General features: G+C 35.1%; 1 protein-coding gene across 1 annotated transcript; it reads left to right on the plus strand.

Annotated features, from left to right (window-relative positions):
- The first annotated feature begins 7,935 nt into the window (after window positions 1-7,935).
- LOC113345432 lies at window positions 7,936-12,039 on the plus strand. The gene is made up of 7 exons (XM_026589205.1): window positions 7,936-8,684; window positions 9,627-9,748; window positions 9,866-9,983; window positions 10,087-10,200; window positions 10,291-10,406; window positions 10,512-10,666; window positions 11,080-12,039. Exons 1-7 carry the CDS (start codon window positions 8,060-8,062, stop codon window positions 11,540-11,542), a joined length of 1,713 nt encoding a protein of 570 aa, XP_026444990.1. The 5' UTR covers window positions 7,936-8,059; the 3' UTR covers window positions 11,543-12,039.
- The last annotated feature ends 728 nt before the right edge of the window (window positions 12,040-12,767 follow it).

Raw genomic sequence — 12,767 nt, forward strand, 5'->3', positions numbered from 1 at the left:
ATTATAGTGTTTTAAAAACGATGTAGCATGAAGTTGGCTTAGAGATACTCCCTGTGAAGCCATTGGTGGCAAGCTCCAAACTGTCTTTGCATATGCACATTCAAAAAAAAGATGATAAATAGATTCTTCCATATGCTGGCAGAAAAAACATTTTTTTTCTTCATCTCTGGCTGTTTTTAATTTTTGTTTTGTTGGTAAAGAATCTTGCAAATATTTCCATATGAAAAGTTCTATCCGTTGAGACGTATCCATGCTCCATAACCCTTTCCGGAATTTTTTCGATGACTGAGATACTAGATTGCTAGGATTTATTAGTTTTGCATATAAGGACTTGACAAAGAATTCACTATTCTGTTAAGGTTCATCTTAGTTTATCCTTTTTGAGTTGACCATTCCTGGTAGTGTACAAGTTTATGTTAGTTATTTCCTGAACTAAGGAATTATCAAAAGTAGATTGTAACAATTGCAAGTTCCACTTTTTAGTGTCTGGATTAATCAATTCATACACAAGTGTTATGTTGATGCTTGACCTATGAACTGAGTTAGCCAAGGTCTGAATTCTAGTTGGCAGCCATCTATCCTCCCAAATGTTGATCGATGTTCCATCCCCAACTTCCCAAATACTATGATTTTTAATATGCTCAGTGCCTTGAAGTATGCATTTCCATATCCAAGAGGCATGTGCTTTCTTATTGGCATGTAACGCTCCTGTTTTTTTTTTGAAATATTTACCTTTCAAAATCTGAGCCCATAGATCATTCGGTTGACTGACTAATCTCCAAGCTATTCGACTAATCAAAGCCTGATTTACCTTGTTTGCTTCCTTAAAACCCAGACCTCCCTGATTAATAAGTTTACACAAGAAATTGAAAGCTTTAATGTAAATACCCTTCGAATTGGTGTGTTTATCCCACCAGAAATCCCTCTGCATATTGTTAATTCTTTTTGTAATTTTTTTTGGAAGAAAAAAACACCCCATACTAAAGATGGGCATACTAGAAAGGACTGATTTTTTTCAGAAAACTATTTTACTTGGTTGTGAAAGAATTTTCCTAAGCCAAGTTTTGATCCTTTGTTCCATCTTTTCTATAACATTATTAAAAGCTTTTAGTTTGGATCTGTCTATGAAAAGAGGGACCCCTAAGTGAGTGTCTTTTATGTTAACCTTTTTTTATTTTCATTAATCTGCAAATGATTCCTTGGTGTTTATTATGTACTTTCTTGCTAAAAGAGAGATGACATGACTTTGTAAAATTTATTACTTGTCCTGATGCTTTGCTGAACAATTAAATAGCTTCTAGAAGATGATTACAACTATTTAGGTCTTCCTTAGTAAACAGAAGCAGATCATCTGCAAAGAAAATATGAGAAAGAAGTGTAGCCTTTGGTGTGAGCTTAATGCCCTGCACTTTTTTTTTGAGTCCCTAAGTGATTTAGTAATTTCGAGAACACTTCCATACATAAGATAAATAAATATGGGATAAGAGATCCCCCTGTCTAATACCTCTTGAGGGTTGAAATTCCTTACAAGGATTACCATTGAGAAGTACATCAATTGAATTTGTTGATATGCACTGATGGATCAATGTGCACCAATCTTCCGAGAAGCCAAAAGCTTTTAAGGCCTTTAGTAAGAAAGTCCAATTAACCCTATCAAAGGCCTTGGACATGTCGATCTTAAGGTCGATGTTCCCACTGTTTTTCTTACATTTTTTCATTGAATGATGTGAAAGGAAAATAGTCCCACATCGCTATAATCCGCTTAATTAACTTAAAATATAATGTAGAAGGGCCGCTCCACTCATTGCCAATTGGTTTTGAGTTGGATGTCCGCAAACTTTAACATGGTATCAGAGCTAAGCCCCAGTCCCAGACCTGCGTATGCCGGGTGTAGGCCGAGTTACTGGCCGAAGTGTTTAACCAATTTTTTCACTTGTACACCCGGGGTGTAGGCCAGTGCCGATACTGTCCGAGGTGTTACTCCTTGATTTAGTCACTCACTTGTGTACATCTGTTACCGATGGACTGGTAACTCGTACGTAGGTACACGTGTGAGGCCCAATGACTAGGGACAATAGTCACGCATCGCTATAATCCGCTTAATTAACTTAAAATATAATATAGAAGGGCCGCTCCACTCATTGTCAATTGATTTTAAGCTGGATGCCCGCATATTTTAACAAATGAATTATTTCATATGTTACAATTATGTTATCACAAATTTTCCTAGAAGAAAGGAAAACCAATTGTAAATGAGAGATGATGTGTTTCAGAGATTTTTTGATTCTATTAGCCATAAGTTTGGGTATAACTTTGTATGGAGTGCTATTTGTTTTCAATAGATTGCTCTCTTTTGGACAAAAAAGTAGTTTGTTCTGAATCTACTGATATGTAACCGTGGTTGTTATTTGAGAACAACCATGTAGACATTGATGTCACTAATTACGTTTGTCGCAGTTAGGAATCACAATATGTCAACACTAATAAATCCAGCCACCCTACTAGTTTTTAATCAAATAAGTGACAAAAAATCGTAAAAAAGAACAATTTATATCTCATCTCACTCATAAAATACGTTGTTTCAAAATTTTACCCGACGAAATATATGTGGAATATATTTTGTAATCACAAGTGACTTATGAGATGGGCAAAAATAATAAAGAAATTCCCAAATGAAGCTCTTCTTTTAGAGATGACAAAAAAACAATAATTTAACTCAAATCTGACCCTTTTTTTTTTCCTTTTCAAAGTTTGGCTAGTTTCGCATTTCAGTTAGTAGAACAGTGGAATCTGGATCTCATCTCGTTTTAGATATCTTTGTCTCATACTCTCCCACTTTCTTTGCCTGCCTTTTGACATAAAAACCTTGAACACCTTCCATTTCAGTTGTACCTTTTGGACTACTTTTTTCTTCTCATCTCTAAGAGAAAAGGTCTACTCTGGTGGGTGCCCGCAGTAAGGGACAGGTCCCAGATATCAATGCAGTTTGAATTTTCACCCCGGCCATCATACAAGTTTGAATTGTTGATGTGCCAAAGCGGGTTAGCAGCGCGTCGGGTGTGAAGATCCGAATTACTAACCTCAAACAGGATGAGAATAGGGCTAGCAGTAGAACGGCTAGCGAGATAAAAAAATGGCTAAAACGGTCACGTTTATGTAAGGCGTTCATGAGGTTTACTGATAAATAGGAAAAAAAAATAACGGCGTTATTTAGACCCTTTATAACCATTTTCATGCATGTTATAAGTTTTTCTCTAAAATTGAGTTTTACGTTTTTTCCTTCTAAATAATATTTTAACGCGAGTTTTTTTTAACCATTTTTCACGCCAGTTATAACCGTTTTTTAGAAAAAAAATATATGTTTTCTTACAATTTTTATTTTTTAAATTAAAAATTAAAAGATTACAATTAAAATTTTAAAAATAAAAGAATAAAATAACAATATATAAAAAACGTTGTAACAACGTTATTAGACCCGTTACAACCGTTTTTATGCACGTTATAACTGTTGGATAGGAATTTCAGATTATATCTTTTTTTTATTTTCTATTTAACCGTTATAGCGCCCGTTATTTTAGAATAACGTATAATAAACGTGTTTTTTTCCTAATTAACGTGTTTTTCCCCAAAAGTATTCACACCCGTCAAAACGCGCTATAACACTCACGCCCAATGACCATGACCTGAGCCGTAACCTGTTTTTCAAACCTTGTTTCCTACACTGTTGCACATGCTCTGATTGGTCTACAATAAAACCTCAAACCTCTCCGGAAGAATACATAGGAATACACCTTATAATAAGAATAAAAAAATTTAGTCACGGATTGGGCCAGTTATATTTAAGAATAAATTCCTTATTGGAATAAGTCATAAATTTTTCTGGTCCCGTCTTAAGGAACCTGCCTCCATATAAGAATAATTGACACTGTAGTGCAAATATATATGTTTTGTCATACATCAAAGTTTAAGACGAAGAGATTCTCATAGCCATATTACAAGATCATTTTGTTTCAAAGCGGATTCTTTACTTTTTTGTGTACAACTTAATACGAATATATTTCACTCATACGATTTCATTTGTCAATTTTCGATGTGATAGTTGAGTTTTATGTGGATTATGTTTTAAAATATTTAATATATACATACATGCACAACAAAATCTCCATTGAGGTAGTATTTGTATTTGTCTATATATGCATATTTTTGTGCTCCTATGCATACATTTTGTATTTTTCCAAGTACATGTATGAAATTTTTGCTTTTATTTTATTCAAGGTACCTCCGTATAAGAAAATTTGTTTGTGGTCCCCGGGATATTCTTATACAGGTTTAATTGTATTACAATGAACATGAAATCTATTAAAAACCCATACACTTAACTAACCTTGACAATTAGATACTAAGGGTTGAAGCTATCCCAAAATTATAAACTTTCACGGAAAAAGTCGAGTTTGGTTTGGAATTAACGTTGAATACAACATGGATGATGTGACTCCAAATTTTGTAGTGCAAGAACTATATAGCTCAGTTTATAACCTACGGATTACGACATGCAGATTGTAACTCATAAACACCGAACTGAACCTTCAAACGCCGAGTCCACACACCACCCATATGCTTATGATATCTTAGACTACTGCGGGAAATGCATTTTAATAAATTATAAGGTTTTAACTTTTTCTTTTTAGTAAAGAGTATTATTGTAAGAAACTAGTTGGAAGCTTAACAAACTAAGCTCTAATGGCGTACTACTACATTAGTTGAAGAGGTGGAGTAGAATAAAATTCATTATGAGTTAAAAACACACTGAGAAGATAATTTTTTGCCGCTTGATAAATAAAATTCACTTGTACGATAAAAAATCATCCACATCCACCCAATTTTTTTTTCCCCCAGATGAATGGTCGATCAGGTTCTTTCAGGATTTTTTAAAACCCTAGACGGTAAAAGATCAATCATTCACACCCAAGCGGCGAATCTTTTAACGCTTAGTGAAGCCATTCAGACACTATTTCACTTTAAATCGGAGTTAATTTTATCAAATTTCCCACGGTACTTCATTTTAAGGTAGTGTTCTACTCCCACAGCCTTACTCTAACTACCTTGGAAACAAATTCCAAAATTAGGATTATCCAAATTTATAAACTTCGCAGATGCGTACGTAGATGTAAGAATAAGTGAGTATTTGTAACGCAACCAACTCTTTAATCAATTACGTGTTGCCTAATGTTGAAAACCATTAAAAACCCTATGGAGTATTTGGCAACCTCTGCAACATCCTTGTATATTATATGCAACATGTGTTATTTTCGAGTCTGATTTTGTGCACACTCGTTAACAGAGTGTTGGCTGATATTTTAATTTTGGGAGTTTATTTAGAAAATGACGGAACTGATCAAATAAAAAACTTGATAAACTTGCGCATAGAAAGGAATTATACACCGTAAATGTATTTGATGAGATATAAAAACTTACTTTAAAAGTTACTGGCCTCGTATAGGGATTTAAATACGAATTTTCTTAAAATCGTTAGGAGTATTAAATTTTTAATAACCGAATAAAATCTTTTTCACATTTTTCTTTTGTTTTTCCTAAACAAGATAATGCCCAAGAATATTCTTTGTTAGCACTTCAATGTACGACAAAAATACGGTAACCAAAAACCTATGATCCACCACCACCACCATTAAAAACTAGAAGAAAATTTATTAGGTAAGTCAAGTAAAATACTACTACTCCACTACAGTGCTATTGTGGTCACAGTGGTCCTATAACATGACACACTGTATTAGATTCTTCCATTTCATCAAGTGCAGCTGCGGCTGTCACAAACCATAAAAGAGGTGCTTAAATCATAGACATCATCAACATCAAATTTATGACTCCCTTTAATCAAACTTTCCCATTCTAATTAGCAGAGTACTAAAGACACAAAACTTCTTTTTAGTCGCCTTTTAGAGTCAAGACCACTTAATCCTGGCTTGAGCCCATAAGCCGATTGAGCTGTGTTAGCTGGCGGCTTCTGATGGTGGGAAAGGGCATATTATGCTTGACAACATGTGCATAGTGCGCATTGGCGGTGGTCAGCTCCAACAACTTCTCACGTCCTCTCTTTTTGCGGGTCCCATTACATGGTCTGACTGGCGGCCCTACATCAAAACCTTCGCCTACTGTAGGATACTACTATCCTTGTAGGTCCCCACCATTAACGGAAATTTGCAGTGCAGGCCGATCTTGTAGAGAGGCCAGAGACCACCCTATAATCCATAGGTCAGTTATAATCTTTGCAACCACTATAAATACAATATTTTGTTTTTACTACCGATCCATTTTGTAACGGCGATACTTTTACTTTTCTAATTTGGATATTTTTGAAAAGAAAAAGAAAAAAATTAATATTAATGGTGTTCCAAAATATAAAACAAAACTGCAGGAGGGATCATGGAGTGGGTCCCACTCAATGTGAGAGCGGCCAGATAGGATTAAATCCGTCGTCTATCTATAATTTCGTCAAGATAAGGTTAGCTACGTATCAAAATGTAAGATGATATTATTAATTTATCGGTATAGCCGTTTATCGAAAACGGGAAAATAACTAACCTTCTTTACATGAAATTATCACATTCGAGCTAAGGTTTTAGGGTTCAAGATTTAGGATTCGTACGTCAAGTAAATTCTCTTACAGAAAAATTCGCACGTCATTTTATTTTTTTCTGATGATTAATAACCGTTTGAGAAAAAATTGCCTTTAGAAGCTATCAGCTTCTTAAGAATTTTAGTGTTTAAAAACTCTTCAACATAGTTGAATAACAAAACTATGTACTTGGGCAACTAATGATCACCATCCCAAGTGAAATTATTTTCTCAAACGGTTGATGCAACTCTTAGAGCAACTGCAGTGGTGCGATCATAACTAAAGATCAAAGACAAAAAAAAAGACCAAAGTTTGGGTTTAGCCCGTGTTGCAACGCTACGGTAGAAGACTAAATTTGGTGGAGCGTACATTATAAGTTCGCTCGATTGGTGGAGCGTACATTATAAGTTCGCCCGATGGGGCGGAGATATTACGCGATCATGTTAGTATAAGTTCGACTAAAGAAAAAAAAAAGGACGGAGATATAAAACATGCCTGGTGTGGGGCGTGATTTTTATGCACGTTTGGTGTGCAGTGTAGATTATATACCCGCTTGGTGTGGGGCGAAGACTATACGTTCGCTCGACTGTATTTGGTTTTAGTTTTGGTCTCCGACCAAATATAATTTGAGATTTGGTTTTGGTCCGGATTTTAGTCGATAATTTGTCCCGTTATGTCTCGTTTTTTGACCAAATTTGATTATACTCGCCCACTGTGGTTGCTCTTAATCTGTGTTATTCACTATCTCACGGTGAAAAGACACTGGCCGTTTAATCACTCGTTGAGTTTGAAAGTGAATGAATGGTAGAAACACTCATTTCATAGCTCTTGGTGTTAAAACTGTCGTTGGGTAGTCGAGGTCCAACAAATACTCGTCCACGTTTAACAAGTGCCATTGGACAAGACTTTTTATGCGGATATATATCAATAAATCAACATATTTGCATCCATTTCTTGGACAGAAAGACCGCCACTGTCATTATCTTAAAATTACCAGTAAAACACGAAATTACTTTACACATATAAGTCTTGAAGATTAACACGTAAATCGCAATAATTACATTCTACTATTTCTAATCTACGTGGCATATAAATCGCAATAATTATAGTTCTTTATTATTTTTAGATTCACTGAATCCCTCAATTATGAACCGTCCATTTAAATAAAATTTCATAGAAATCCTAATCACCTTCTTTAAAACCTGACAACTCAGCAAACGAGGGGACCCCACGCGTACGGAATGAAAATCGCAACTATATAAACAAACCAAAGCTAAAACCCAGAAACCATAAAAATGATCTCCTGTGTTTTTTCTACTCTCTGAAAAAAACAAATCCCGATTTCCCGATAAAACAGCCTTTCCAATTCCGTTTAATTGATTTGTACCGGCGGCGACTGAAATCTTTTTTCACAAAAATATACAGATGCCGATGGCGGCAGTACCACCACCAATGATGCTGTCAACGATGGCGGCAGCCGCTGCAGCAGCAGCGACACCAGCAACTTCACCAACATCAACAGTTCCGGTGACATTTGCGAGAGACGCGATCATTGCTTGGTTTCGAGGAGAATTCGCTGCAGCAAATGCTATAATTGATTCATTGTGCAGTCATTTAACTGAATTAAGTAAGTTAAATGATGAAAAAGTGATTAGTGAGGGTAAAAGATCTGAATATGAAGCTGTATTTGCTGCGATTCATAGGAGAAGAATGAATTGGATCCCGATTTTGAATAACCAGAAATATTTCTCAATTGCTGATGTTCCTGTTGAGCTTAATCGTGTTATCGAGTCAAAGAAACAGAAGAAAAATGATTTTTGTTGTAATAATGATATCGAAATCTTGGAAGAAGAAGAAGAAGAGAAGAAAGAAGTAGTTGTTGATTCTCAGAAACAAATCGATGAATCCGACAAAGAAGCGGTTGTCGAAACAGTAATAGGAGAAGAAGAAGAAGAATTGAAGAAAAGTAGTGATGATTCTGGAAATGAAGAAATTTCATCTGAGTATGATTCATCAGATCGTAAATCCAGTGATGATGATCATCACGAAGGTCAGTAATTCAATCATATTTATTAGTAATTGCTTAATTATTGATTCATTATTAGTTAATCACTGTTTAAAAGATTTGATCGGAACTCGGTGTTAACAAAATTGAATTAAAATAAATTAAAATTTAATAATATTCTGATTCGATATATTCAGTTAGAGGAAGTTGGATCTTGCAAAAGAGAAAATTCAGTCAGTGCTATTAATGTGGAAAATAGTTATTTTAATTTTTTTTAAATTATTATTTTTATTTTGTTTCCGGAGAATACAATTAAAATGTCGTTAATTTGTTCGACAAAATATCATAGAGAGAGTCGTCTCCGTTTTTGTATTGTTTGTGAAACGGAGAAAGTTTTTTCGGAAAGGAAATCGTCTGAAAAGGGTAAGGTATTCAATTTCCCGAGGATTAGTTGGAGTTTTTGAGTTGTTCAAGATCAAAAAGGGAAACAAAAAGTAGATTTTTTCTGTAAAAATTGTAAATACGGCTTATTTTTGGAATTTGTGATTTACCTCGAGATGTGTGCAATCATAATTTATTGTACTTGATTGATTCAGTCTTAGGTAAGGCAAAAAAATCTGAAATCTGTTTCTCTGAGTTTTTCTGACTCATACGTGTCTGACTCTATTCATTCATTCATTATTTGTTTCCATTTTCTAGCTGAGTTAAGATTCCAGTTTTGTTATGTCATATACAGTGACTGTTTACTTCTGTCAGTTTCTGAGTATAGTTATTGAATTTAATGGTCATAATTAACAAGCTGGGTTGACAATTTTGTTTATATTCGATGAATGTTAGGCGTCATAATTACGTGATATAGATACTCTGCGTTGACATCGACAGGATTATTTTCTGAGTAATTACTGGTCTGAGTTAAAGAATTACTGTGTTCTCAAATGACAATTTTGTATTTTTGTTGATGTTGTTTGATATTGGTTTGAATTGTAGGAGGCAATTTACCTTCGGAAAGCATCCAGATTTGTTCGAATCATGAAGATTGTGAGACGCGACGAGACAACATCAAAATGACTAAAGGTTTCATTGCTAAGGAGCCAGTGAAAGGGCATATGGCAAGTTCTTTCTTTCAAATTAGAGTTTAAAGTTTTTGTATTGAGATGTTTGAGAATAGAGCAAAGCTTGGTTTATGGTTGTTTGTCTGTTGCTGATTGTTAAGTTGTGAATGGCAGGTCAATGTTGTTAAAGGTCTAAAACTGTACGAAGATATCTTTACTGATTCGGAACTTTCTAAGCTTAGAAACTACATAAATGATCTTCGCCATGCTGGTCACAGTGGAGAACTTTCTGGTGAGACCCTACTCTTTTAACTGCTGGCTTGATTTTCGAAGGCCATATATTATTTGCGTGAAGGTTAGTGATGAGCTAAATGATTTTATGTTAATGAATTCAGGGGATACATTCATTTTGTTCAACCAACAGTTAAAAGGGAACAAAAGAGAGTTAATACAGCTTGGAGTTCCAATCTTTGGAGAAATCAGGGACGAGAAAACAAAATCTGAAAAGAGTAAGTACTAATGTGAATCCCAAGCTTTTCACATAAAATCTAAAGCCGTGCATTGCTCAGTCGTACTTGTAATTTGTTTTCTTTTTGCAGGCAATATTGAACCAATTCCATCCGTTCTTGAAGCTGTCATTGATCACCTTTCTCAGTGGCATCTAATACCTGAAAGTAGAAAGCCCAACAGTTGTATTATTAACTTCTTTGACGAGGTATGATATGTCACTATTACAAATAAGTTTCATTTATGATGGTTTTGAAACTATGTTTGTTGTGATCCTACAGGTGAATTAACACCGTTTTCCTTATTTAAACAGGGAGAATACTCTCAACCTTTCCTAAAACCACCACATCTTGACCAACCTATCGCTACTCTTCTTCTTTCTGAATCAACAATGGCATTTGGTCGTGTTCTTGTGAGCGACAACAATGGGAATTATAAAGGTCCACTAATGCTTTCACTCAAAGAAGGGTAAGAACTTTTACATAGTGTTTCTATATTTAAAATCTTATCCCTTATGCGTAAGTCAATTTTTGGGTCATCGCCGTATTACCATCATGTGATATTCTATGGTCCCAAATTAGAACATGGCTCAGGAATTCCATCTTTAGATCTTCAGTTTTTCTCTGGAAATAGACTAACATTAGGGTTGGCATACCTAAATTGAAGTGATCATCTGCACTTCTAACATTAGGTTGTATGAACCTAACCACAGGCCCATTTAATACTCGACTAATATATGAAACTTTCAAGCTAACTAATGTTTCGTGATATAGCCGTATAGGTTCAAGAACTCAATCAACACTGAAAGATATTTCCAGATTAAGTAGTTTGTTTTCATCCAATAACTTCTCTATAATGATATTCTTATTGCTAATATGCAGGTCACTCTTAGTCATGCGAGGAAACAGCGCTGACATGGCAAAACATGTAATATGCCCATCCGAGAACAGGAGAGTTAGCATGACCTTCTTCAAAGTTCGAACAGATATGAATCACATCCAACCATCAACAATACCTCCCGTAACTACAGCAATGACACTTTGGCAACCAGGTATGCCACAACCTTACAGAGTTCCAAATGGTTATGGACCCATGGAAGTAATCCCAAAATGGGGACTTTCTTATGCTCCACTAGTCATGTTAGCCCCAGCACGTCCAATGCTTATGAGCCCAAGGAAGATCTCAAATACTGGTACTGGTGTGTTCTTACCATGGACAATGAAATCCAAGAAACCTGCAAAACATCTCCCTCCTCGGGCTCAACGAGCAAGACTTCTCGGATTACCTTCCTCAATGAAAACCCAAGTTGTGGAATCCACATCTCATTCAGCTGTTGCAGTGTAAGAAATTTCCCGCCTTAAAATATTAAACGACAGAAATAGGCCTTACAATATAATCTCCGGCAGGAGATAACACAACCTTTTGTGAGTCTTTTGAGCAGTGAAATTATCCTAGGATTCTTACATTGTTAGAGACCCAAAAGGAGATTAGCGAAGTCAAGAAAAGGTTCCTACGTTTCAAACTGGAAGCTTGTTTTACTCTTTTTTTGCATTGCCAGTGGAATACTTCATAGGTTAGGGTGGTTTTTGGTTTCTTTCTCTCTCTTTCTCTAGGAAAATTAGAAATGATCAAGTGTTGGCAACTGTCTTTTTTATTTTACTTGAGTGAAAACCGAAGTTAGAGTTTTAGAAGTAGTTTAGATGAAGCCCTTCAGAGAGTTCAGAGTTTGTTGATTGTGAAATTAACCCCTAGTGAAGGGTGGAATTTTGTATCATTTTTAAGTCATTTTCAAGTTTAAAGTAATTGTGTTCATTCTCATCTTGTTTATGAATTTGCCTGTACATTCTGTTCTGTCTTTGATTGTTTATGAAAATGGAGCATATGTTACTGACTGTAAAATTTGTTAGTTTCAACTGGGAATTTTGATTCTAAATCCTGCAACTCTGCAAGTGAGAATTTGAGTTCCTTTGAGTTAGTTCTCCGGTGCCCAAATTGTTTGTTTTTCACTGATCAACCTAGACCCCAAAAAGAAAAACAACTAGATTGAAAACTATGAAAACAGATGAAACAAAGATTGCTCATTAAGAATGTAAATTTATTTTGTTAAAGCAATACTTTTACTACCTTTCTGTATCTTAAACTTCTTTCTGGATTCCAATTTGATCAATCTAGACCGAAAAAAGGCAGCTTTTTGTAAAACAAGAAAAATAATACTCTAGAACTAACGACTGCTGAATAAGAACGTAATGCATTTGATTAGAGAAACTTTCACAACTTCACCTTTCAAGGTTACTTTACCTTTCTGCTGTATTCAATTTCATCAACGAGGAAACGTCTAAAACTTCTCCTTTGAAGGTTTTTTCACCTTAGGTGTTGCGTCTATCTTCTTCATACTTTCTTCTCTGAATTCTTTCTCTAGCAGAGATTTCTCTTCCATAACACTGTATAGACCAGAAGTCTTTCCAAACTAAGAAATCTTAGGCAGTAAGACGTTTTTGCAAATTCTTAATATTCAGAAGATAACAACTCCAGTTTTTCCCTAGAAATAGAATTCTAAGTGGATAATTAC

Source organism: Papaver somniferum, unplaced genomic scaffold (assembly GCF_003573695.1).
Source record: "Papaver somniferum cultivar HN1 unplaced genomic scaffold, ASM357369v1 unplaced-scaffold_81, whole genome shotgun sequence".
Taxonomy (NCBI): domain Eukaryota; kingdom Viridiplantae; phylum Streptophyta; class Magnoliopsida; order Ranunculales; family Papaveraceae; genus Papaver; species Papaver somniferum.

Coding starts and splice junctions, on each gene's coding strand:
- LOC113345432 (XM_026589205.1), top strand. CDS start 8,060: ATGCCGATGGCGGCAGTACCACCACCAATGATGCTGTCAACGATGGCG. Junction 9,984..10,086: donor TCACAGTGGAGAACTTTCTG/GTGAGACCCTAC, acceptor TAATGAATTCAG/GGGATACATTCATTTTGTTC. Junction 10,667..11,079: donor ATGCTTTCACTCAAAGAAGG/GTAAGAACTTTT, acceptor GCTAATATGCAG/GTCACTCTTAGTCATGCGAG.